Source organism: Hypanus sabinus, chromosome 2 (assembly GCF_030144855.1).
Source record: "Hypanus sabinus isolate sHypSab1 chromosome 2, sHypSab1.hap1, whole genome shotgun sequence".
Lineage (NCBI taxonomy): Eukaryota > Metazoa > Chordata > Chondrichthyes > Myliobatiformes > Dasyatidae > Hypanus > Hypanus sabinus.
Window position 1 is genome coordinate 94,815,054 of NC_082707.1, and position 26,975 is coordinate 94,842,028.

The window sequence follows — 26,975 nt, forward strand, 5'->3', positions numbered from 1 at the left end:
ACTGCAGTGTGGGGCTTGGGTGAATCAGATGATGTCTAAGGTAAGGTTAGCATTAACAGGACAAGGAGAAACACCTCTGATGGGTCGTGCACCGAGAGAAATAGTATTATTTCTAGCACCAATTATTCCTCAGGCTAATCTACCGAATACACGCACCGTAATAGCTGTTGCTAAGGAAGTACTGTCACTGTTGAGTATTTGGGCCTCTCCCGCAACGTTCCAACAAAGCATTAGCCATCCAAATGCAATTCTTTCCAAATATAGGCATGTGACTGTTTGACTCCTGTTCCTATCGCCCTCAGTGAGAGAATTGTGCAAACGTTATGTGAAATCACACAATTTGAAAGGGGGGCTTTAGTCAAAGAGCAGTGGGTGGCTTCATACCTCAGTTATTAATGTTCTGGGACACGTGGTACCATAGCATACTGGATGCGGCACGGTGAAGGCTTCTTCAGGTTTGATATCAATCAGCACCACCTCATCTGGAGAAATATCATAAAATGGCCACTTTGCCAAGCCGGCAGGGAAAAATTGGCCAAGGTTCCTTAATTACATGAAAAGGCGTGGAGGAAATGACAGCCCAGGTATGGTGTTATTAAATGACCATTAGTGCTGACCTACCATTAGTGTTGATCAAGAAGGAAGCACTTAACCATCTCTGAAAATAGAAGTTAAGAGTCAGAATCCTCATCTCAACACAAGGCCAGGTATCCTCCAACCAACCAAGATAACAAATCCAGCCAGGCAGTTAGTAGAGGTTTGTGTTCCTCAGATTTCCAGTACCTGCAGATTTTCTCTTGTTTGCTGCTGCCTCAAAGTTCCAGAAACCCTGGCCCAGACCTGACCTTAGGTACCATCAGAGTGGAGCTTGCACTTTCTCCCTGAGAACGTGTGTATTCCCCTCCAGGTACTCTTGCTTCCTCCCACATCCCAAAGACACATGAATTACTGAGAAGTAGATTCTGAGCGAATTTGATCAGAATGTGGGGAGAATAAAAGGAAGGGATTAATGTAGGATTAGTATAAATAAGGGATTGATGGTCAACATGGTCTAGATGGGCTGAAGAGCCTGCTTTTGTGCCGTTCTCTCCATCACCAAGGTGAAAGGGGAGGTTTGATGATGGATGGGAAAGATGAGGTAGGAAAGGCATTTACATGGAGTCAAAGATAAGTTGGGACTGTGCAAGGTAATTATCCATAAAAGGGCTCAGCAATTCATAAGTTTGTAAAGAACCTGGAAGGGTGAAACAAAATTGTTTTTCTCATGGAGACAAAGAGTGTGGAACAGACAATGACAGAGTGCAACAGGGCAGTGAACTGAATGCTGCACTTGATTTTCCTTTCAATAGTGATGGAAATCAGGCAGAGAACTCGTGATTAGACTGCCCCACCATCAGCAAAGATTAAAAAGCTCCCCCAAAAATCTGTCACAACCTTAAGCCCCAATGAGCAGACCATGAACCTTATTATCTCTGTGACTGACAAAGGAAAATTCATAGCACAACTCCATCCAGGAATTTATCAACATGCAATGGGACATTGGAAACAAACAGGAAATGTGGTAGTTACACCATCAAAAGTGGCAACGGTACAAGAGAGATGTACAGGAGCCTCAGATGAACCTGCTCTGTTCTCATAATACTGCTTCCCGAGTCTGCTGTTCCAAAGTTCAAAGCAATAGAGCAGCCTGTTAGTAATAACCATACTGCCAATGCCTACACGATATAAATAGACAATAGACAATAGGTGCAGAAGTAGACCATTTGGCCCTTCAAGCCTGCACCGCCATTTTGAGATCATGGTTGATCATCTGCTATCAATACCCGGTTCCTGCCTTGTCCCCATATCCCTTGATTCCCCTATCCATAAGATACCTATCTAGCTCCTTCTTGAAAGCATCCAGAGAATTGGCCTCCACTACCTTCCGAGGCAGTGCATTCCAGACACCCACAACTCTCTGGGAGAAGAAGTTTTTCCTTAACTCTGTCCTAAATGACCTACCCCTTATTCTCAAACCATGCTCTCTGGTACTGGACTCTCCCAGCATCTGGAATATATTTCCTGCCTCTATCTTGTCCAATCCCTTAATAATCTTATATGTTTCAATCAGATCCCCTCTCAATCTCCTTAATTCCAGCGTGTACAAGCCCAGTCTCTCTAACCTCTCTGCGTAAGACAGTCCAGACATCCCAGGAATTAACCTCGTGAATCTACGCTGCACTTCCTCTACAGCCAGGATGTCTTTCCTTAACCCTGGAGACCAAAAATGTACACAATACTCCAGGTGTGGTCTCACCAGGGCTCTGTACAAATGCAAGAGGATTTCTTTGCTCTTGTACTCAATTCCCTTTGTAATAAAGGCCAACATTCCATTAGCCTTCTTCACTGCCTGCTGCACTTGCTCATTCACCTTCAGTGACTGATGAACAAGGACTCCTAGATCTCTTTGTATTTCTCCCTTACCTAACTCTACACCGTTCAGATAATAATCTGCCTTCCTGTTCTTACTCCCAAAGTGAATAACCTCACACTTATTCACATTAAACGCCATCTGCCAAGTATCTGCCCACTCACCCAGCCTATCCAAGTCACCCTGAATTCTCCTAACATCCTCATCACATGTCACACTGCCACCCAGCTTAGTATCATCAGCAAACTTGCTGATGTTATTCTCAATGCCTTCATCTAAATCGTTGACGTAAATTGTAAACATCTGTGGTCCGAATACCGAGCCCTGTGGCACCCCACTAGTCACCACCTGCCATTCCGAGAAACACCCAGTCACCGCTACCCTTTGCTTTCTATCTGCCAACCAGTTTTCTATCTATGTCAATATCTTCCCCCCATGCCATGAGCTTTGATTTTACCCACCAATCTCCTATGTGGGACCTTATCAAATGCCTTCTGAAAATTGAGGTACACTACATCCACTGGATCTCCCTCGTCTAACTTCCTGGTTACATCCTCAAAAAACTCCAATAGATTAGTCAAGCATGATTTACCCTTGGTAAATCCGTGCTGGCTCGGCCCAATCCTATCACTACTATCTAAATATGCCACTATTTCATCTTTAATAAAGGACTCTAGCATCTTCCCCACTACTGATGTTAGGCTGACAGGTCAATAGTTCTGTTTTCTCCCTCCCTCCTTTCTTAAAAAGCGGGATAACATTAGCCATTCTCCAATCCTCAGGAACTGATCCTGAATCTAAGGAATATTGGAAAATGATTACCAATGCATCTGCAATTTCCAGGGCCACTTCCTTTAGTACCCTAGGATGCAGACCATCTGGACCTGGGGATTTGTTAGCCTTCAGTCCCATCAGTCTACTCATCACTGTTTCCTTCCTAATGTCAATCTGTTTCATTTCCTCTGTTACCCTATGTCCTTGGCCCATCCATACATCTGGGAGATTGCTTGTGTCTTCCTTAGTGAAGACAGATCTAAAGTACTTATTAAATTCTTCTGCCATTTCTCTGTTTCCCATAACAATTTCACCCAATTCATTCTTCAAGGGTCCAACAACTATCTTCTTACTCTTCACATACCTAAAAAAGCTTTTGCTATCCTCCTTTATATTCCTGGCTAGCTTGCGTTCGTACCTCATTTTTTCTCCCCATATTGCCTTTTTAGTTAAGTTTTGTTGTTCCTTAAAAATTTCCCAATCATCTGTCCTTCCACTCACCTTAGCTCTGTCATACTTTTTTTTAAATGCTATGCATCTGACTTCCTTTGTCAACCACTGTGGCCCCTTTCCCCCCTTTGAATCCTTCCCTCTCCAGGGGATGAACTGATTTTGCACGTGCATTATTCCCAAGAATACCTGCCATTGCTGTTCCACTGTCTTTCCTGCTAGGCTATCCTTCCAGTCAACTTTGGCCAGCTCCTTCCTCATGGCTCCATAGTTTCCCCTGTTCAACTGCAACACTGACACCTCCGAGCTGCCCTTATCCTTCTCAAATTACAGATAAAAACTTATCATATTATGATCACTACCTCCTAATGGCTCCTTTACTGCAAGATCGCTTATCAAATCCTGTTCATTACATAACACTAAATCCAGAATAGTCTTGTCCCTGGTCAGCTCTCGTACAAGCTGTTCCAAGAATGCATCCCGTAGGCACTCTACAAACTCCCTATCCTTTGGTCCAGCACCAACCTGATTCTCCCAGTTCACCTGCATGTTGAAATCCCCCATAACTACTGCGACATTACCTTTGCCACATGCCAATGTTAACTCCCTATTCAACTTGCACCCAGTATCCATGCTACTGTTTGGTGGCCTGTAGACAACACCCATTAGGGTCCTTTTACCCTTACTGTTCCTCAATTCTATCCACACAAACTCCACTTCTCCTGATCCTATGTCCCCCCTTGCAAAGGACTGAATCTTATTCCTCATTTTTGAATCACATGATTTATTGGAGTAAGTTACATCTCTTACAGTCTTAACTTTTGTTTAGTGTACTTTCATCTTGTAGGAATGCATGATTAAGGTCAGAGGTAATCTATGATTCCAGGCACAATTTTATAAACTTATAAAAGGTTCATGATTCATGGGGTTTTTCCAACATCTTTAGTCCAAGTCTTCCAACCATTAGAATGCTTACTCTAGCAACTAAACCAGCAGGCATGAATTTGCTTGAATTGTACCATTACTTTTCACAGCATCTGAAGCAGCAATAAATTAAGCTGCATTTTTTATTATTTCACACAACAGTCACAATTTTAGAATATTTTAATGGGCAAGTGCACTGGGCAGAATGGAGAGAGAAGCTTGAGGAAAGAATTGCGGGTGAATGGACCCAAAGAATAGAAGCCTCCATTTTGCCTCTGCTCCCTATGAGAACATCAGTGGGATCAGTGCACTTACCTTTTACAAAAATTTTTATATAAAATGTAATACAATCAACTAACAACATTCCTCTCCCCGACTGGTCCCAAAAGATTTTGTTCATAATCTGATATGTCCAATAAACCACCCATTAATAGGTGTAAGCAGTGAATAGGGTGTGTTACTTTAAAGTAATGGTATGAATCTTTACTCTATATTTGCAGTTATACCGTCCTATACTACAGTCTATCGTTTTGTGCTGAAGTTCAGCAGAGTACCCTTCTAATTACTGTCTGCAAAAAATATTGTTCCAATAAATGGTATATTGCAAATACCCTATGTGGGAAAACAGTGGAAGAAACAGAGGAGAATTTCACTGCTCAAACATCTTACTGCGAGGGAAAATGCTGGCCAAGGACCAATACTGAAAGAAGGAAATCAGTCCTGACTACCCTTCCGGTGAGTAATCTTCAACCCAGAGAGTAGTCTGTCATGAAAAGGCATAGATACATGTAGCACTGTTGAATTTGGTTCAAATTCACTACGATATTGGTCATTGTGAAACTAGGCTATAGATAGATAGAGGTCCTCTAATTTAGCTTTGTGCAGGAAGGGGGGATGATGTTGGAGATTCAGATATAAGGCAAAGTGTCTTAGTGGAACAGCTGACAGGAAGAGAACGTTTCCTAATAAACATGGCAATATTACGTCGCACAACACCATCTCTTAAGGAAATTACACTCAGTATCAAAAAGGCTATATAAAAATAAATTTCACAATTTTCTTTCAGAACACACATATATGTACAATAAATCTTTTGACTGCCTATATCTGAGAAATGCCTTAATCCATGGCAAATTACAATGTATAAAATTGACATTACTGTTATCAAATCATGCAAAAAACATGCGGAAAAAACATGCCAAGAAAAACCCCCAAAGTCTTTTCCCGTTGGTTGAGTGTTAGGTTCAGCATGCAGGTAGTTCTCGCTACCAACCTGCCCCTCTGCTGGCCAACGAGCTCCAGACACTGGTTCCTTGAGAAAGAGACGGCTCAGTACTTTGCCTCGGTGCTGGCACAGGCACAGGTTTCATCGTTTGCACTTTAGAGGCAAACTCTTCTGACACATCTTCAATGGATGAGATGTCAAGCTCACTCTCCTCATCGTCTGACAACTGCAAAGAGAAAGCAGAGATGGGTGATGTGGGTGGCACTATCAGTGAGGTAACTGGATGGAGGAATAGAAAAAATTATTGGGATTACTGGAGACTACTTCATCAGACGCTAACACAATTAATTGTATAATTGGCACAATCTGGCCCCTGAGTTGAGGGATTGGCAGAGAAGGGCTGCACGCTTCAATATGTAGAAATATTACAATGCAACAAAGACATGGCCAATACTATTCCCATACTTAGAAACTCCTGGTCCAATACTTGTTAAATGTTTAGGACTTCCAATATGAATGCCCAGAGTCTCTCCATCTTATCTGCAGTATAAAATAATTTAACTTCAGTTAAGATAAGATCTATAAAGATAGCCATGTATTTTTACAAAGCTACTGCTCATAATACTTCTGCACCACCCCAACTGGCAAAAACATGTGCATTTTGCTGAGCATGTACTACCTTAAGTTTGAAGGTCGGCACAACATTGTGGGCTGAAGGGCCTGTAATATGCTGTACTATTCTATGTTCTATTAAGGAGCAAGGAGACACAGCCACACTTCCTCAGATACACTCTGGGTGTATCAGAACTACATTTATTCTGTTTGCCCTGTATACTTGTTCACACAAGTCTTTCTTTGGAATAAAAATAACATAATCAATAACTTTAAGTCAAATCTACAAATTTCACTGTTAAGTCATTAGTAGATTTTCTTTCAATACATCGGTTTTAGCTGGTTCCAGATGAACAAGAAATACAAGTAACAAGATCAATGAAACTCCCCACGTATACCAAGGCACAATACAGGAGGGCACTAGAGGTGGTCATGTGCCTTCCTGTACTGTGCCAGGGTTCAGGATTCACCATCAAGGAGAACGTCCGGCGAGGGGCTGTTGGACAGTGCACGATGTGGCAGTAACAGGGAAGATAAATGTAGTGTGTGACAAGCCAGGAGATCTGGACCATGTAAAAAAGGAAAGGAGGAGAGGAACCAGAGGGAGGTAATAAGCATGTGAGGAGAAGAGAAGGGGCAAGAGGATAACAGAATGGGGAATGGCCATTCTTTTCCCCATGGTCCACCATCCTCTCCTAATAGAGTCTTCCTTCTTCAGCTCTTTACCTCTTCCACTTACCTCCTCCCAGCTTTGTACTTCATCACTCCTCTCCTGTCCACCTCCCCCCTTACCTACACTTACCTATCACCTGCCAGCTTGTACTCCATCCCCTCTCTCCACCTACTCTAGCTTCTGCCCCCTTCCTTTTCAGTCCTGATGAAGGATTTTGGTCCAAAACATTGACTCTCAATCCCCTTGCAGAGATGCTGCCTGACCTGCAGAGGTCCTCCATCATTTTGTGTGTGCTGCTTAAGATTTCCAGCATCTGCAGGAGCTCATGAGCTTATGGGATGATGAGAACAATCAAGCAATGGATGTGCTGATTAACCACTAACCAAAGTCATTCCTAGAATGGAACCTGAAGACAAGAAATTCCATGAGCTGAACACAGAAGAAACACAGAAAACCTACAGCTCAATACAGGCCCTTCGGCCCACAAAATTGTGCCGAGCACATCCCTACCTTAGAAATGACTAGGCTTACCTATAGCCCTCTACTTTACTAAGCTCCATGTACCCATCTAAAAGCCTCTTAAAGCCCCTGTCATATCCAGAGACCCTATCGTATCCGCTTCATCGTGACGATAAAGATGAAGGTAGACTGCTTATGAGGTTCAGCAATTTGATAATAATTTAAGTTCAGGTTTAAGTTTATTGTCATCGCATATGTACATGGAGTATAAATGCCATGAAAATTAGCTATTTGCAACAGTAGTACTGTACATGAAACATGACAAATAAGTTATATTTAATTAAGTTATACATAGCTTACTCAAAAAGGTCAAACTTATATTTTACTGTGCATAAGTACATACACTGTATGTCCAGGTGCAAAGTATAGCTTCCTTGCAGCAAAATCACAGGCACCATACATCATATAAGCAGCATTCACACGAAAATATAAATTAAACAAAACTCATGCACATTTGTTTTTACAGAAGAGAACAATGTTAGAAAAAAAAGTCTACTTTGGTACAAAATAAACATAATGACACTAATACATGAAAATCTGCAGATGCTGGAAATTCCAGCGACACACACAAAATGCTGGAGGAACTCAGCAGGTCAGGCAGCATCTATGCAAAAGAGAAAACAGCCAACGCTTTGGGCCGAGAGCCTTCTTCTAAAAGACACTAATGCAAGCCAACAGAGAGAAAGAAACATAGTCAGAGGCAGTGTTACAGATTTTCAGGTCAGTCCAAGAACCTGATGGCAGTGGAGATTTAGAATCAGAATCAGGTTCAATATCACTGTCACATCATGAAACTTGTTATGTGGCAGCAGTATATTGAAATGCACAATAATAAATTTATAAATTATATTAAATATATATTTAATTTTAAAAAATGAAATAAGTCATGCAAAAAGAGAACAAAGAGGTAGAGAGGTAGTGCTCATGGGTTCAATGCCCATTCAGAAATCTGATGGGAGAGGGGAAGAAGCTGTTTCTGATCGCTGAATGTGTGCCTTCAGGATTCAGAACCTCCTTCCTGATGGAAACAGTGAGAAAAGAAGCTGACGTTCAACCTTGAAGACAAAATCCACCTGAAGGAAAACTACAACTACCTCCTCAATTTGTGAGGAGTGACAGTAAGGCTGTCTAGAATAGTCAGGAGTGGCAGTAAGGCTATCTAGACTAGTCAGGAGTGGCAGTAAGGCTGTCTAGAACAGTCAGGAGTGGCAGTAAAGGCTATCTAGAATAGTCAGGAGTGGCATTTACACTGTCTAGGATAGTCACGAGTGGCAGAAAAGCTGTGAAGTATTGTTACGAGTGGCAGTAAGGCCATCTAGAATAGTCGGGAGTGGCAGTTAGGCTGTCTAGAATACACAGGAGTGGCAGTAAGGCTCTCTAGGATAGTCTGGAGTGGCAGTAAGGATGTCTAGGATAGTCAGAGGTGCCAATAAGGCAATAAGGCTACCCGGAATAATCATGAGTGGCAGAAAGGCCGTCTAGAGTAGTCAGGAGCTGCAGTGAGGCTCTCTAGGATAGTCAGGAGTTTCAGTAAGGCTGAATAGAATAGTCAGCAGTGGCAGTAAAGCAGTCTAGAATAGTCAGGAGTGGCAGTAAGGCTGTCTAGAATAATCAGGAGTGGCAGTAAGGCAGTCCAGGATAATCAGGAGTGGAAGTAAGGCTGTCTAGCATAGTCAGCAGTGGCAGTAAGGAAGTCTAGAATAGTCAGAGGTGGCAGTAAGACTCTCTAAAATAGTCAAGAGTGGCAGTAACGCTATCTACAATAGTCATGAATCGCAGTTATGCTGTCTACAATGCTCAGGAGTGGCAATAAGACTGCCTAGAATAGTCAGGAGTGGAAGTAAGGCTGTCTATGATAGTCAGGAGTGGAAGTTAAGCTGTCTACAATAATCAGGAGCGGCAGAAAGGCCATCTAGAAAAGTCAGGAGGGGCAGTGAGGCTCTCTAGGATAGTCAGGAGTTTCAGTAAGGCTGAATAGAATAGTCAGCAGTGGCAGTAAGACTCTCTAGAATAGTCAGGAGTGGCAGTAACGCTATCTACAAAAGTCATGAGTCGCAGTAACAAGGTCTAGAATTGTCAGGACTAGCAGTAAGGCTGTCTAGGATAGTCAGGAGTGGCAGTAAGGCTGTCTAGAATACACAGGAGTGGCAGTAAGGATGTCTAGGATAGTCAGAGGTGCCAATAAAGCAATAAGGCACCCCGGAATAATCATGAGTGGCAGAAAGGCCGTCTAGAGTAGTCAGGAGCTGCAGTGAGGCTCTCTAGGATAGTCAGGAGTTTCAGTAAGGCTGAATAGAATAGTCAGCAGTGGCAGTAAAGCAGTCTAGAATAGTTAGGAGAGGCAGTAAGGCAGTCCAGGATAGTCAGGAGTGGAAGTAAGGCTGTCTAGCATAGTCAGCAGTGGCAGTAAGGAAGTCTAGAATAATCAGAAGTGGCAGTAAGACTCTCTAGAATAGTCAGGAGTGGCAGTAACGCTATCTACAAAAGTCATGAGTCGCAGTTACAAGGTCTAGAATAGTCAGGTGTGGCAGTAAGGCTGTCTAGGATAGTCAGGAGTGGCAGTAAGGCTGTCTAGAATAGTCAGCAGTGGCAGTAAGGCTGTCTAGAATAGTCAGCAGTGGCAGTAAGGAAGTCTAGAATAATCAGAAGTGGCAGTAAGACTCTAGAATAGTCAGGAGTGGCAGTAACGCTATCTACAAAAGTCATGAGTCGCAGTTACAAGGTCTAGAATTGTCAGGAGAGGCAGTAAGGCTGTCTAGAATAGTCAGGAGTGGCAGTTATACTGTCTAGAATAGTCAGATGTGGCAGTAAGGCTGTCTTGAATAGTCAGGAGTGGCAGTAAGGCCATCTAGAAAAACGCAGGAGTGGAGAGAAGTCTGTCTAGGATAGTCAGGTGTGGCAATTATGCTGTCTAGAGTAGTCAGAAGTGGCTCCAAGGCCGTCTAGAATGGTCAGCAGTGGCAATTATGCTCTCTAGAATAGTCAGGAGTGGCAGTAAGGCAGTCTAGAATAGTCAGGAGTGGAAGGAAAGCTGTCTAGAATTGTCAGGACTGCCAGTAATGCGGTTTAGGATAGTCAACAGTGGAAGTTACGCTATCTAGAATAGTCGGGACTGGCAGTAAGGCTGTCGAGAATAGTCAGGAGTGGCAGTAAGGCTGTCTAGAATAGTCAAGAGTGGCAGAAACTTTGTCTAGAATAGTCAGGAATGGCAGTAAGGCTGTCTAGAATACACATGACTGGCAGTAAGTCTCTCTAGGATAGTCTGGAGTGGCAGTAAGGATGTCTAGAATAGTCAGAGGTGCCAATAAGGCTCCCCGGAATAATCATGAGTGGCAGAAAGGCCGTCTAGAGTAGTCAGGAGCTGCAGTGAGGCTCTCTAGGATAGTCAGGAGGTTCAGTAAGGCTGAATAGAATAGTCAGCAGTGGCAGTAAAGCAGTCTAGAATAGTTAGGAGAGGCAGTAAGGCAGTCCAGGATAGTCAGGAGTGGAAGTTAAGCTGTCTGCAATAGTCAGGAGTGGCAGTAACGCTATCTACAAAAGTCATGAGTCGCAGTTACAAGGTCTAGAATTGTCAGGAGTGGCAGTAAGGCTGTCTAGAATACTCAGGAGTGGCAGTAAGGCTGTCTAGGATAGTCAGGTGTGGCAGTAAGGCTGTCTAGAATAGTCAGGAGTGGCAGTAAGACTCTCTAGAATAGTCAGGAGTGGCAGTAACGCTATCTACAAAAGTCATGAGTCGCAGTTCCAAGGTCTAGAATTGTCAGGTGTGGCAGTAAGGCTGTCTAGGACAGTCAGGAGTGGCAGTATGGCTGTCTAGAATAGTCAGGAGTGGAAGTAAGGCTGTCTATGATAGTCAGGAGTGGAAGTTAAGCTGTCTACAATAATCAGGAGCGGCAGAAAGGCCATCTAGAAAAGTCAGGAGGGGCAGTGAGGCTCTCTAGGATAGTCAGGAGTTTCAGTAAGGCTGAATAGAATAGTCAGCAGTGGCAGTAAGACTCTCTAGAATAGTCAGGAGTGGCAGTAACGCTATCTACAAAAGTCATGAGTCGCAGTAACAAGGTCTAGAATTGTCAGGACTAGCAGTAAGGCTGTCTAGGATAGTCAGGAGTGGCAGTAAGGCTGTCTAGAATACACAGGAGTGGCAGTAAGGCTGTCTAGGATAGTCAGAGGTGCCAATAAAGCAATAAGGCACCCCGGAATAATCATGAGTGGCAGAAAGGCCGTCTAGAGTAGTCAGGAGCTGCAGTGAGGCTCTCTAGGATAGTCAGGAGTTTCAGTAAGGCTGAATAGAATAGTCAGCAGTGGCAGTAAAGCAGTCTAGAATAGTTAGGAGAGGCAGTAAGGCAGTCCAGGATAGTCAGGAGTGGAAGTAAGGCTGTCTAGCATAGTCAGCAGTGGCAGTAAGGAAGTCTAGAATAATCAGAAGTGGCAGTAAGACTCTCTAGAATAGTCAGGAGTGGCAGTAACGCTATCTACAAAAGTCATGAGTCGCAGTTACAAGGTCTAGAATAGTCAGGTGTGGCAGTAAGGCTGTCTAGGATAGTCAGGAGTGGCAGAAACTTTGTCTTGAATAGTCAGGAATGGCAGTAAGGCTGTCTACAATACACAGGAGTGCCAGTAAGGCTGTCTAGAATACACTTGAGTGGCAGTAAGTCTCTCTAGGATAGTCTGGAGTGGCAGTAAGGATGTCTAGAATAGTCAGAGGTGCCAATAAGGCTCCCTGGAATAATCATGAGTGGCAGAAAGGCCGTCTAGCAAAGTCAGGAGCTGCAGTGAGGCTCTCTAGGATAGTCAGGAGTTTCAGTAAGGCTGAATAGAATAGTCAGCAGTGGCAGTAAAGCAGTCTAGAATAGTTAGGAGAGGCAGTAAGGCAGTCCAGGATAGTCAGGAGTGGAAGTTAAGCTGTCTACAATAGTCAGGAGTGGAAGTAAGGCTGTCTAGCATAGTCAGCAGTGGCAGTAAGGAAGTCTAGAATAATCAGAAGTGGCAGTAAGACTCTCTAGAATAGTCAGGAGTGGCAGTAACGCTATCAACAAAAGTCATGAGTCGCAGTTACAAGGTCTAGAATTGTCAGGAGTGGCAGTAAGGCTGTCTAGGATAGTCAGGAGTGGCAGTAAGGCTGTCTAGAATACTCTGGAGTGGCAGTAAGGCTGTCTAGAATAGTCAGGTGTGGGAGTAAGGCTGTCTAGAATAATCCGGATCTGCAGTGAGGCTCTCTAGGATAGTCAGCAGTTTCAGTAAGGCCGTCTAGAATTAAGGTGTGGCATTAAGGCCATTTAGAATACACAGGAGTGGCAGTAAGGCTGAATAGAATAGTCAGGAATAGTAGTTACGCTGACTAGAATAGACAGGCGTGGATGTAAAGCTGTCCAGGATAGTCAGGACTGGCAGTAAGGCTGTCTACAATAGTCAGGAGTGGCAGTAACGCTATCTGCAAAAGTCATGAGTCGCAGTTACAAGGTCTAGATTTGTCAGGAGTGGCAGTAAGGCTGTCTAGGATAGTCAGGAGTGGCAGTTACACTGTCTAGAATAGTCAGGACTGGCAGTAAGGCTGTCTAGAATAGTCAGGAGTGGCAGTAAGGCTGTCTAGGATAGTCAGGAGTGGCAGTAAGGCTGTCTAGGATAGACTGGAGTGGCAGTAAGGCTGTCTAGAATAGACATGAGTGGCAGTTACACTGTCTAGAATAGTCAGCAGTGGCAGTAAAGCAGTCTAGAATAGTTAGGAGAGGCAGTAAGGCAGTCCAGGATAGTCAGGAGTGGAAGTTAAGCTGTCTACAATAGTCAGGAGTGGAAGTAAGGCTGTCTAGCATAGTCAGCAGTGGCAGTAAGGAAGTCTAGAATAATCAGAAGTGGCAGTAAGACTCTAGAATAGTCAGGAGTGGCAGTAACGCTATCTACAAAAGTCATGAGTCGCAGTTACAAGGTCTGGAATTGTCAGGAGTGGCAGTAAGGCTGTCTAGGATAGTCAGGAGTGGCAGTAAGGCTGTCTAGAATAGTCAGAAGTGGCAGTAAGGCTGTCTAGGATAGACATGAGTGGCAGTTATACTGTCTAGAATAGTCAGAAGTGGCAGTAAGGCCGTCTAGAATAGTTAGCAGAGGCAGTAAGGCCGTCTAGAGTAGTCAGGAGCTGCAGTGAGGCTCTCTAGGATAGTCAGGAGTTTCAGTAAGGCTGAATAGAATAGTTAGCAGAGACAGTAAGGCCGTCTAGAGTAGTCAGGAGCTGCAGTGAGGCTCTCTAGGATAGTCAGGAGTTTCAGTAAGGCTGAATAGAATAGTCAGCAGTGGCAGTAAAGCAGTCTAGAATAGTTAGGAGAGGCAGTAAGGCAGTCCAGGATAGTCAGGAGTGGAAGTTAAGCTGTCTACAATAGTCAGGAGTGGAAGTAAGGCTGTCTAGCATAGTCAGCAGTGGCAGTAAGGAAGTCTAGAATAATCAGAAGTGGCAGTAAGACTCTCTAGAATAGTCAGGAGTGGCAGTAACGCTATCTACAAAAGTCATGAGTCGCAGTTACAAGGTCTAGAATTGTCAGGAGAGGCAGTAAGGCTGTCTAGAATAGTCAGGAGTGGCAGTTATACTGTCTAGAATAGTCAGATGTGGCAGTAAGGCTGTCTTGAATAGTCAGGAGTGGCAGTAAGGCCATCAAGAAAAACGCAGGAGTGGAGAAAAGTCTGTCTAGGATAGTCAGGTGTGGCAATTATGCTGTCTAGAGTAGTCAGAAGTGGCTCTAAGGCCGTCTAGAATGGTCAGCAGTGGCAATTATGCTCTCTAGAATAGTCAGGAGTGGCAGTAAGGCAGTCTAGAATAGTCAGGAGTGGAAGGAAAGCAGTCTAGAATTGTCAGGACTGCCAGTAATGCGGTTTAGGATAGTCAACAGTGGAAGTTACGCTATCTAGAATAGTCGGGACTGGCAGTAAGGCTGTTGAGAATAGTCAGGAGTGGCAGTAAGGCTGTCTAGAATAGTCAAGAGTGGCAGAAACTTTGTCTTGAATAGTCAGGAATGGCAGTAAGGCTGTCTACAATACACAGGAGTGCCAGTAAGGCTGTCTAGAATACACTTGAGTGGCAGTAAGTCTCTCTAGGATAGTCTGGAGTGGCAGTAAGGATGTCTAGAATAGTCAGAGGTGCCAATAAGGCTCCCTGGAATAATCATGAGTGGCAGAAAGGCCGTCTAGCAAAGTCAGGAGCTGCAGTGAGGCTCTCTAGGATAGTCAGGAGTTTCAGTAAGGCTGAATAGAATAGTCAGCAGTGGCAGTAAAGCAGTCTAGAATAGTTAGGAGAGGCAGTAAGGCAGTCCAGGATAGTCAGGAGTGGAAGTTAAGCTGTCTACAATAGTCAGGAGTGGAAGTAAGGCTGTCTAGCATAGTCAGCAGTGGCAGTAAGGAAGTCTAGAATAATCAGAAGTGGCAGTAAGACTCTCTAGAATAGTCAGGAGTGGCAGTAACGCTATCAACAAAAGTCATGAGTCGCAGTTACAAGGTCTAGAATTGTCAGGAGTGGCAGTAAGGCTGTCTAGGATAGTCAGGAGTGGCAGTAAGGCTGTCTAGAATACTCTGGAGTGGCAGTAAGGCTGTCTAGAATAGTCAGGTGTGGGAGTAAGGCTGTCTAGAATAATCCGGATCGGCAGTGAGGCTCTCTAGGATAGTCAGCAGTTTCAGTAAGGCCGTCTAGAATTAAGGTGTGGCATTAAGGCCATTTAGAATACACAGGAGTGGCAGTAAGGCTGAATAGAATAGTCAGGAATAGTAGTTACGCTGACTAGAATAGACAGGCGTGGATGTAAAGCTGTCCAGGATAGTCAGGACTGGCAGTAAGGCTGTCTACAATAGTCAGGAGTGGCAGTAACGCTATCTGCAAAAGTCATGAGTCGCAGTTACAAGGTCTAGATTTGTCAGGAGTGGCAGTAAGGCTGTCTAGGATAGTCAGGAGTGGCAGTTACACTGTCTAGAATAGTCAGGACTGGCAGTAAGGCTGTCTAGAATAGTCAGGAGTGGCAGTAAGGCTGTCTAGGATAGTCAGGAGTGGCAGTAAGGCTGTCTAGGATAGTCAGGAGTGGCAGTAAGGCTGTCTAGAATAGTCAGAAGTGGCAGTAAGGCTGTCTAGGATAGACATGAGTGGCAGTTATACTGTCTAGAATAGTCAGAAGTGGCAGTAAGGCCGTCTAGAATAGTTAGCAGAGGCAGTAAGGCCGTCTAGAGTAGTCAGGAGCTGCAGTGAGGCTCTCTAGGATAGTCAGGAGTTTCAGTAAGGCTGAATAGAATAGTTAGCAGAGACAGTAAGGCTGTCTAGGATAGACTGGAGTGGCAGTAAGGCTGTCTAGAATAGACATGAGTGGCAGTTACACTGTCTAGAATAGTCAGCAGTGGCAGTAAAGCAGTCTAGAATAGTTAGGAGAGGCAGTAAGGCAGTCCAGGATAGTCAGGAGTGGAAGTTAAGCTGTCTACAATAGTCAGGAGTGGAAGTAAGGCTGTCTAGCATAGTCAGCAGTGGCAGTAAGGAAGTCTAGAATAATCAGAAGTGGCAGTAAGACTCTAGAATAGTCAGGAGTGGCAGTAACGCTATCTACAAAAGTCATGAGTCGCAGTTACAAGGTCTGGAATTGTCAGGAGTGGCAGTAAGGCTGTCTAGGATAGTCAGGAGTGGCAGTAAGGCTGTCTAGAATAGTCAGAAGTGGCAGTAAGGCTGTCTAGGATAGACATGAGTGGCAGTTATACTGTCTAGAATAGTCAGAAGTGGCAGTAAGGCCGTCTAGAATAGTTAGCAGAGGCAGTAAGGCCGTCTAGAGTAGTCAGGAGCTGCAGTGAGGCTCTCTAGGATAGTCAGGAGTTTCAGTAAGGCTGAATAGAATAGTTAGCAGAGACAGTAAGGCCGTCTAGAGTAGTCAGGAGCTGCAGTGAGGCTCTCTAGGATAGTCAGGAGTTTCAGTAAGGCTGAATAGAATAGTCAGCAGTGGCAGTAAAGCAGTCTAGAATAGTTAGGAGAGGCAGTAAGGCAGTCCAGGATAGTCAGGAGTGGAAGTTAAGCTGTCTACAATAGTCAGGAGTGGAAGTAAGGCTGTCTAGCATAGTCAGCAGTGGCAGTAAGGAAGTCTAGAATAATCAGAAGTGGCAGTAAGACTCTCTAGAATAGTCAGGAGTGGCAGTAACGCTATCTACAAAAGTCATGAGTCGCAGTTACAAGGTCTAGAATTGTCAGGAGAGGCAGTAAGGCTGTCTAGAATAGTCAGGAGTGGCAGTTATACTGTCTAGAATAGTCAGATGTGGCAGTAAGGCTGTCTTGAATAGTCAGGAGTGGCAGTAAGGCCATCTAGAAAAACGCAGGAGTGGAGAGAAGTCTGTCTAGGATAGTCAGGTGTGGCAATTATGCTGTCTAGAGTAGTCAGAAGTGGCTCCAAGGCCGTCTAGAATGGTCAGCAGTGGCAATTATGCTCTCTAGAATAGTCAGGAGTGGCAGTAAGGCAGTCTAGAATAGTCAGGAGTGGAAGGAAAGCAGTCTAGAATTGTCAGGACTGCCAGTAATGCGGTTTAGGATAGTCAACAGTGGAAGTTACGCTATCTAGAATAGTCGGGACTGGCAGTAAGGCTGTTGAGAATAGTCAGGAGTGGCAGTAAGGCTGTCTAGAATAGTCAAGAGTGGCAGAAACTTTGTCTAGAATAGTCAGGAATGGCAGTAAGGCTGTCTAGAATACACATGACTGGCAGTAAGTCTCTCTAGGATAGTCTGGAGTGGCAGTAAGGATGTCTAGAATAGTCAGAGGTGCCAATAAGGCTCCCCGGAATAATCATGAGTGGCAGAAAGGCCGTCTAGAGTAGTCAGGAGCTGCAGTGAGGCTCTCTAGGATAGTCAGGAGGTTCAGTAAGGCTGAATAGAATAGTCAGCAGTGGCAGTAAAGCAGTCTAGAATAGTTAGGAGAGGCAGTAAGGCAGTCCAGGATAGTCAGGAATGGAAGTTAAGCTGTCTGCAATAGTCAGGTGTGGCAGTAAGGAAGTCTAGAATAATCAGAAGTGGCAGTAAGACTCTCTAGAATAGTCAGGAGTGGCAGTAACGCTATCTACAAAAGTCATGAGTCGCAGTTACAAGGTCTAGAATTGTCAGGTGTGGCAGTAAGGCTGTCTAGGATAGTCAGGAGTGGCAGTATGGCTGTCTAGAATAGTCAGCAGTGGCAGTAAGGCTGTCTAGAATAGTCAGCAGTGGCAGTAAGGAAGTCTAGAACAATCAGAAGTGGCAGTAAGACTCTCTAGAATAGTCAGGAGTGGCAGTAACGCTATCTACAAAAGTCATGAGTCGCAGTTACAAGGTCTAGAATAGTCAGGTGTGGGAGTAAGGCTGTCTAGAATAATCCGGATCGGCAGTGAGGCTCTCTCTCTAGGGTAGTCAGCAATTTCAATAAGGCCGTCTAGAATTAAGGTGTGGCATTAAGGCCATCCAGAATACACAGGAGTGGCAGTAAGGCTGAATAGAATAGTCAGGAATAGTAGTTACGCTGACTAGAATAGACAGGTGTGGATGTAAAGCTGTCCAGGGTAGACAGGAGTGCCAGTAAGGCTGTCTAGAATAGTCAAGAGTGGCAGTAAGGCAGAATAGAATAGTAGGGAGTGGCAGTAAGGCTGTCTAGAATAGTCAGGAGTGGCAGTAAGGCTGTCTAGGATAGACTGGAGTGGCAGTAAGGCAGTCTAGGATAGACATGACTGGCAGTTACACTGTCTAGAATTGTCAGGAGTGGCAGTAAGGCTGTCTAGGATAGTCAGGAGTGGCAGTAAGGCTGTCTAGAATACTCTGGAGTGGCAGTAAGGTTGTCTAGAATAGTCAGGTGTGGGAGTAAGGCTGTCTAGAATAATCCGGATCAGCAGTGAGGCTCTCTAGGATAGTCAGCAGTTTCAGTAAGGCCGTCTAGAATTAAGGTGTGGCATTAAGGCCATTTAGAATACACAGGAGTGGCAGTAAGGCTGAATAGAATAGTCAGGAGTGGAAGTAAGGCTCTCTAGGATAGACAGGCGTGGATGTAAAGCTGTCCAGGATAGTCAGGACTGGCAGTAAGGCTGTCTACAATAGTCAGGAGTGGCAGTAACGCTATCTGCAAAAGTCATGAGTCGCAGTTACAAGGTCTAGATTTGTAAGGAGTGGCAGTAAGGCTGTCTAGGATAGTCAGGAGTGGCAGTTACACTGTCTAGAATAGTCAGGACTGGCAGTAAGGCTGTCTAGAATACTCAGGAGTGGCAGTAAGGCTGTCTAGGATAGACTGGAGTGGCAGTAAGGCTGTCTAGAATAGACATGAGTGGCAGTTACACTGTCTAGAATAGTCAGCAGTGGCAGTAAAGCAGTCTAGAATAGTTAGGAGAGGCAGTAAGGCAGTCCAGGATAGTCAGGAGTGGAAGTTAAGCTGTCTACAATAGTCAGGAGTGGAAGTAAGGCTGTCTAGCATAGTCAGCAGTGGCAGTAAGGAAGTCTAGAATAATCAGAAGTGGCAGTAAGACTCTAGAATAGTCAGGAGTGGCAGTAAGGCTGTCTAGAATACTCAGGAGTGGCAGTAAGGCTGTCTAGAATAGTCAGGAGTGGCAGTAAGGCCGTCTAGATAAGTTAGCAGAGACAGTAAGGCCGTCTAGAGTAGTCAGGAGCTGCAGTGAGGCTCTCTAGGATAGTCAGGAGTTTCAGTAAGGCTGAATAGAATAGTCAGCAGTGGCAGTAAAGCAGTCTGGAATAGTAAGGAGAGGCAGTAAGGCAGTCCAGGATAGTCAGGAGTGGAAGTTAAGCTGTCTACAATAGTCAGGAGTGGAAGTAAGGCTGTCTAGCATAGTCAGCAGTGGCAGTAAGGAAGTCTAGAATAATCAGAAGTGGCAGTAAGACTCTCTAGAATAGTCAGGAGTGGCAGTAACGCTATCTACAAAAGTCATGAGTCGCAGTTACAAGGTCTAGAATTGTCAGGACTGGCAGTAAGGCTATCTAGGATAGTCAGGAGTGGCAGTAAGGCTGTCTAGGATAGTCAGGAGTGGCAGTAAGGCTGTCTATTATTATCCGGATCGGCAGTGAGGCTCTCTAGGATAGTCAGCAGTTTCAGTAAGGCCGTCTAGAATTAAGGTGTGGCATTAAGGCCATTTAGAATACACAGGAGTGGCAGTAAGGCTGAATAGAATAGTCAGGAATAGTAGTTACGCTGACTAGAATAGACAGGCGTGGATGTAAAGCTGTCCAGGGTAGACAGGACTGGCAGTAAGGCTGTCTAGAATAGTCGAGTGGCAGTAAGGCAGAATAGAATAGTAGGGAGTGGCTGTTCGGCTGTCTAGAATAGTCAGGACTGGCAGTAAGGCTGTCTACAATAGTCAGGAGTGGCAGTTAGGCTGTCTAGGATAGACATGACTGGCAGTTACACTGTCTAGAATAGTCAGGAGTGGCAGTAAGGCTGTCTAGAATAGTCAGGAGTGGAAGTAAGGCTCTCTAGGATAGACAGGAGTGGCAGTAAGGCTGTCTAGATTAGATAGCAGAGGCAGTAAGCCGTCTAGAGAAGTCTGTAGCTGCAGTGAGGCTCTCTAGGATAGTCAGGAGTTTCAGTAAGGCTGTCTAGGATAGACATGAGTGGCAGTTACACAGTCTACAATAGTCAGCAGTGGCAGTAAGGAAGTCTAGAATAGTCAGAGGTGGCAGTAAGACTCTCTAAAATAGTCAAGAGTGGCAGTAACGCTATCTACAATAGTCATGAATCGCAGTTATGCTGTCTACAATGCTCAGGAGTGGCAATAAGACTGCCTAGAATAGTCAGGAGTGGCAGTTACACTGTCTAGGATAGTCACGAGTGGCAGAAAGGCTGTGAAATATTGTTACGAGTGGCAGTAACGCTGTCTAGAAGAGTCAGGTGTGGCAGAACGGCTGACTAGAATAGTCAGGAGTGGAAGTAAGGCTGTCTATGATAGTCAGGAGTGGAAGTTAAGCTGTCTACAATAATCAGGAGTGGAAGTAAGGCCGTCTAGAGTAGTCAGGAGCTGCAGTGAGGCTCTCTAGGATAGTCAGGAGTTTCAGTAAGGCTGTCTAGAATAGTCAGCAGTGGCAGTAAAGCAGTCTAGAATAGTTAGGAGAGGCAGTAAGGCAGTCCAGGATAGTCAGGAGTGGAAGTTAAGCTGTCTGCAATAGTCAGGAGTGGCAGTAAGGAAGTCTAGAATAATCAGAAGTGGCAGTAAGACTCTCTAGAATAGTCAGGAGTGGCAGTAACGCTATCTACAAAAGTCATGAGTCACAGTTACAAGGTCTAGAATTGTCAGGTGTGGCAGTAAGGCTGTCTAGGATAGTCAGGAGTGGCAGTAAGGCTGTCTAGAATAGTCAGCAGTGGCAGTAAGGAAGTCTAGAATAATCAGAAGTGGCAGTAAGACTCTCTAGAATAGTCAGGAGTGGCAGTAACGCTATCTACAAAAGTCATGAGTCGCAGTTACAAGGTCTAGAATTGTCAGGACTGGCAGTAAGGCTGTCTAGGATAGTCAGGAGTGGCAGTAAGGCTGTCTAGAATAGTCAGGAGTGGCAGTAAGGCTGTCTAGAATAGTCAGGAGTGGCAGTAAGGCTGTCTAGGATAGACTGGAGTGGCAGTAAGGCTATCTAGAATAGTCAGGAGTGGCAGTAAGGCTGTCTAGGATAGACATGACTGGCAGTTACACTGTCTAGAATAGTCAGATGTGGCAGTAAGGCAGTCTTGAATAGTCAGGAGTGGCAGTTATACTGTCTAGAATAGTCAGATGTGGCAGTAAGGCAGTCTTGAATAGTCAGGAGTGGCAGTAAGGCCATCTAGAAAAACGCAGGAGTGGAGAGAAGTCTGTCTAGGATAGTCAGGTGTGGCAAATATGCTGTCTAGAATAGACAGAAGTGGCTCCAAGTCCGTCTAGAATGGTCAGCAGTGGCAATTATGCTCTCTAGAATAGTCAGGAGTGGCAGTAAGGCAGTCTAGAATAGTCAGGAGTGGAAGGAAAGCAGTCTAGAATTGTCAGGACTGCCAGTAATGCGGTTTAGGATAGTCAACAGTGGAAGTTACGCTATCTAGAATAGTCGGGACTGGCAGTAAGGCTGTTGAGAATAGTCAGGAGTGGCAGTAAGGCTGTCTAGAATAGTCAAGAGTGGCAGAAACTTTGTCTAGAATAGTCAGGAATGGCAGTAAGGCTGTCTAGAATACACATGACTGGCAGTAAGTCTCTCTAGGATAGTCTGGAGTGGCAGTAAGGATGTCTAGAATAGTCAGAGGTGCCAATAAGGCTCCTCGGAATAATCATGAGTGGCAGAAAGGCCGTCTAGAGTAGTCAGGAGCTGCAGTGAGGCTCTCTAGGATAGTCAGGAGGTTCAGTAAGGCTGAATAGAATAGTCAGCAGTGGCAGTAAAGCAGTCTAGAATAGTTAGGAGAGGCAGTAAGGCAGTCCAGGATAGTCAGGAGTGGAAGTTAAGCTGTCTGCAATAGTCAGGAGTGGCAGTAAGGAAGTCTAGAATAACCAGAAGTGGCAGTAAGACTCTCTAGAATAGTCAGGAGTGGCAGTAACGCTATCTACAAAAGTCATGAGTCGCAGCTACAAGGTCTAGAATTGTCAGGAGTGGCAGTAAGGCTGTCTAGAATAGTCAGGAGTGGCAGTAAGGCTGTCTAGGATAGTCAGGTGTGGCAGTAAGGCTGTCAAGAATAGTCAGGAGTGGCAGTAAGGCTGTCTAGGATAGTCAGGAGTGGCAGTAAGACTCTCTAGAATAGTCAGGAGTGGCAGTAACGCTATCTACAAAAGTCATGAGTCGCAGTTACAAGGTCTAGAATTGTCAGGTGTGGCAGTAAGGCTGTCTAGGACAGTCAGGAGTGGCAGTAAGGCTGTCTAGAATAGTCAGCAGTGGCAGTAAGGCTGTCTAGAATAGTCAGCAGTGGCAGTAAGGAAGTCTAGAATAATCAGAAGTGGCAGTAAGACTCTCTAGAATAGTCAGGAGTGGCAGTAACGCTATCTACAAAAGTCATGAGTCGCAGTTACAAGGTCTAGAATAGTCAGGTGTGGGAGTAAGGCTGTCTAGAATAATCCGGATCGGCAGTGAGGCTCTCTCTCTAGGGTAGTCAGCAATTTCAATAAGGCCGTCTAGAATTAAGGTGTGGCATTAAGGCCATCCAGAATACACAGGAGTGGCATTAAGGCTGAATAGAATAGTCAGGAATAGTAGTTACGCTGACTAGAATAGACAGGTGTGGATGTAAAGCTGTCCAGGGTAGACAGGACTGGCAGTAAGGCTGTCTAGAATAGTCAAGAGTGGCAGTAAGGCAGAATAGAATAGTAGGGAGTGGCAGTTCGGCTGTCTAGAATAGTCAGGACTGGCAGTAAGGCTGTCTAGAATAGTCAGGAGTGGCAGTAAGGCTGTCTAGAATAGTCAGTAGTGGCAGTAAGGCTGTCTAGGATAGACTGGAGTGGCAGTAAGGCAGTCTAGGATAGACATGACTGGCAGTTACACTGTCTAGAATTGTCAGGAGTGGCAGTAAGGCTGTCTAGGATAGTCAGGAGTGGCAGTAAGGCTGTCTAGAATACTCTGGAGTGGCAGTAAGGCTGTCTAGAATAGTCAGGTGTGGGAGTAAGGCTGTCTAGAATAATCCGGATCGGCAGTGAGGCTCTCTAGGATAGTCAGCAGTTTCAGTAAGGCCGTCTAGAATTAAGGTGTGGCATTAAGGCCATTTAGAATACACAGGAGTGGCAGTAAGGCTGAATAGAATAGTCAGGAATAGCAGTTACGCTGACTAGAATAGACAGGCGTGGATGTAAAGCTGTCCAGGATAGTCAGGACTGGCAGTAAGGCTGTCTACAATAGTCAGGAGTGGCAGTAACGCTATCTGCAAAAGTCATGAGTCGCAGTTACAAGGTCTAGATTTGTCAGGAGTGGCAGTAAGGCTGTCTAGGATAGTCAGGAGTGGCAGTTACACTGTCTAGAATAGTCAGGACTGGCAGTAAGGCTGTCTAGAATAGTCAGGAGTGGCAGTAAGGCTGTCTAGGATAGACTGGAGTGGCAGTAAGGCTGTCTAGAATAGACATGAGTGGCAGTTACACTGTCTAGAATAGTCAGCAGTGGCAGTAAAGCAGTCTAGAATAGTTAGGAGAGGCAGTAAGGCAGTCCAGGATAGTCAGGAGTGGAAGTTAAGCTGTCTACAATAGTCAGGAGTGGAAGTAAGGCTGTCTAGCATAGTCAGCAGTGGCAGTAAGGAAGTCTAGAATAATCAGAAGTGGCAGTAAGACTCTAGAATAGTCAGGAGTGGCAGTAACGCTATCTACGAAAGTCATGAGTCGCAGTTACAAGGTCTAGAATTGTCAGGAGTGGCAGTAAGGCTGTCTAGGATAGTCAGGAGTGGCAGTAAGACTCTCTAGAATAGTCAGGAGTGGCAGTAACGCTATCTACAAAAGTCATGAGTCGCAGTTACAAGGTCTAGAATTGTCAGGTGTGGCAGTAAGGCTGTCTAGGATAGTCAGGAGTGGCAGTAAGGCTGTCTAGAATAGTCAGCAGTGGCAGTAAGGAAGTCTAGAATAATCAGAAGTGGCAGTAAGACTCTCTAGAATAGTCAGGAGTGGCAGTAACGCTATCTACAAAAGTCATGAGTCGCAGTTACAAGGTCTAGAATTGTCAGGAGTGGCAGTAAGGCTGTCTAGAATACTCAGGAGTGGCAGTAATGCTGTCCAGGATAGCCACGAGTGGCAGTAAGGCTGTCTAGAATAGTCGGAGTGGCAGTAATGCTGTCCAGAATAGTCAGGAGTGGCAGTAATGCTGTCCAGGATAGCCACGAGTGGCAGTAAGGCTGTCCAGACAGTCGGAGTGGCTGTAATGCTGTCCAGACAGTCGGAGTGGCAGTAATGCTGTCCAGACAGTCGGAGCGGCAGTAATGTTGTCCAGACAGTCGGAGTGACAGTAATGCTGTCTAGGATAGAGTGGAGTGGCAGTAAGGCTGTCCAGACAGTCGGAGTGGCAGTAAGGCTGTTCAGACAGTCAGAGTGGCAATAATGTTGTCCAAACAGTCGGAGTGGCAGTAAGGCTGTCCAGACAGTCAGAGTGGCAATAATGTTGTCCAGACAGTCGGAGTGGCAGTAATGCTGTCCAGACAGTCGGAGTGGCAGTAATGTTGTCCAGACAGTCGGAGTGGCTGTAATGCTGTCCAGACAGTTGGAGTGGCAGTAATGCTGTCCAGACAGTCAGAGTGCCAGTAATGTTGTCCAGACAGTCGGAGTGGCTGTAATGCTGTCCAGGATAGTCAGGAGTGGCAGTAATGCTGTCCAGGATAGTCAGGAGTGGCAGTAATGCTGTCCAGGATAGTCAGGAGTGGCAGTAAGGCTGTCTAGAATAGTCGGAGTGGCAGTAATGCTGTCCAGAATAGTCAGAAGAGGTTCTAAGGCCGTCGAGAATGGTCAGCAGTTGCAATTATGCTCTCTAGAATAGTCGGAGTGGCAGTAAGGCCTTCTAGGATAGAGTGGAGTGGCAGTAAGGCTGTCCAGACAGTCGGAGTGGCAGTAATGTTGTCCAGACAGTCGGAGTGGCAGTAAGGCTGTCCAGACAGTCGGAGTGGCAGTAATGTTGTCCAGACAGTCGGAGTGGCAGTAATGTTGTCCAGACAGTCGGAGTGGCAGTAATGCTGTCCAGACAGTCGGAGTGGCAGTAATGCTGTCCAGACAGTCGGAGTGGCAGTAATGCTGTCCAGACAGTCGGAGTGACAGTAATGCTGTCCAGAATAGTCAGAGTGGCTGTAATGTTGTCCAGACAGTCGGAGTGGCTGTAATGCTGTCCAGACAGTCGGAGTGGCAGTAATGTTGTCCAGACAGTCGGAGTGGCAGTAATGCTGTCCAGACAGTCAGAGTGCCAGTAATGTTGTCCAGACAGTCGGAGTGGCAGTAATGCTGTCCAGACAGTCGGAGTGGCAGTAATGCTGTCCAGGATAGTCAGGAGTGGCAGTAATGCTGTCCAGACAGTCGGAGTGGCTGTAATGCTGTCCAGACAGTCGGAGTGGCAATAATGTTGTCCAGACAGTCGGAGTGGCAGTAAGGCTGTCCAGACAGTCGGAGTGGCAGTAATGCTGTCCAGACAGTCGGAGTGGCTGTAATGCTGTCCAGACAGTCGGAGTGGCAGTAATGCTGTCCAGACAGTCGGAGTGGCTGTAATGCTGTCCAGACAGTCGGAGTGGCAATAATGTTGTCCAGACAGTCGGAGTGGCAGTAAGGCTGTCCAGACAGTCAGAGTGGCTGTAATGTTGTCCAGACAGTCGGAGTGGCTGTAATGCTGTCCAGACAGTCGGAGTGGCAGTAATGCTGTCCAGACAGTCGGAGTGGCTGTAATGCTGTCCAGGATAGCCAGGAGTGGCAGTAAGGCTGTCCAGACAGTCGGAGTGGCAGTAATGTTGTCCAGACAGTCGGAGTGGCTGTAATGCTGTCCAGACAGTCGGAGTGGCAGTAATGCTGTCCAGACAGTCGGAGTGGCAGTAATGCTGTCCAGACAGTCAGAGTGGCAGTAATGCTGTCCAGACAGTCAGAGTGGCAGTAATGCTGTCCAGACAGTCGGAGTGGCTGTAATGCTGTCCAGACAGTCGGAGTGGCTGTAATGCTGTCCAGACAGTTGGAGTGGCTGAAATGCTGTCCAGACAGTCGGAGTGGCTGTAATGCTGTCCAGACAGTCGGAGTGGCAGTAATGCTGTCCAGACAGTTGGAGTGGCAGTAATGCTGTCCAGACAGTCAGAGTGCCAGTAATGTTGTCCAGACAGTCGGAGTGGCTGTAATGCTGTCCAGGATAGTCAGGAGTGGCAGTAATGCTGTCCAGGATAGCCACGAGTGGCAGTAAGGCTGTCTAGAATAGTCGGAGTGGCAGTAATGCTGTCCAGAATAGTCAGAAGAGGTTCTAAGGCCGTCGAGAATGGTCAGCAGTTGCAATTATGCTCTCTAGAATAGTCGGAGTGGCAGTAAGGCCTTCTAGGATAGAGTGGAGTGGCAGTAAGGCTGTCCAGACAGTCGGAGTGGCAGTAATGTTGTCCAGACAGTCGGAGTGGCAGTAAGGCTGTCCAGACAGTCGGAGTGGCAGTAATGTTGTCCAGACAGTCGGAGTGGCAGTAATGTTGTCCAGACAGTCGGAGTGGCAGTAATGCTGTCCAGACAGTCGGAGTGGCAGTAATGCTGTCCAGACAGTCGGAGTGGCAGTAATGCTGTCCAGACAGTCGGAGTGACAGTAATGCTGTCCAGAATAGTCGGAGTGGCTGTAATGTTGTCCAGACAGTCGGAGTGGCTGTAATGCTGTCCAGACAGTCGGAGTGGCAGTAATGTTGTCCAGACAGTCGGAGTGGCAGTAATGCTGTCCAGACAGTCAGAGTGCCAGTAATGTTGTCCAGACAGTCGGAGTGGCTGTAATGCTGTCCAGACAGTCAGAGTGCCAGTAATGTTGTCCAGACAGTCAG

At 45.6% G+C, this 26,975-nt stretch overlaps 1 protein-coding gene across 6 annotated transcripts in view; it reads right to left on the reverse strand.

Annotated features, from left to right (window-relative positions):
- Nucleotides 1-26,975, reverse strand: part of LOC132381197 (cilium assembly protein DZIP1L-like) — a 162,034-nt gene that overhangs the window by 63,244 nt on the left and 71,815 nt on the right. For all 6 annotated transcript variants that reach the window (XM_059950507.1, XM_059950518.1, XM_059950493.1 and 3 more), the window contains one exon: nt 5,832-6,009. In XM_059950507.1, the coding sequence (XP_059806490.1) occupies nt 5,832-6,009 (178 nt within the window). The remainder of the gene's footprint in view (nt 1-5,831; nt 6,010-26,975) is intronic.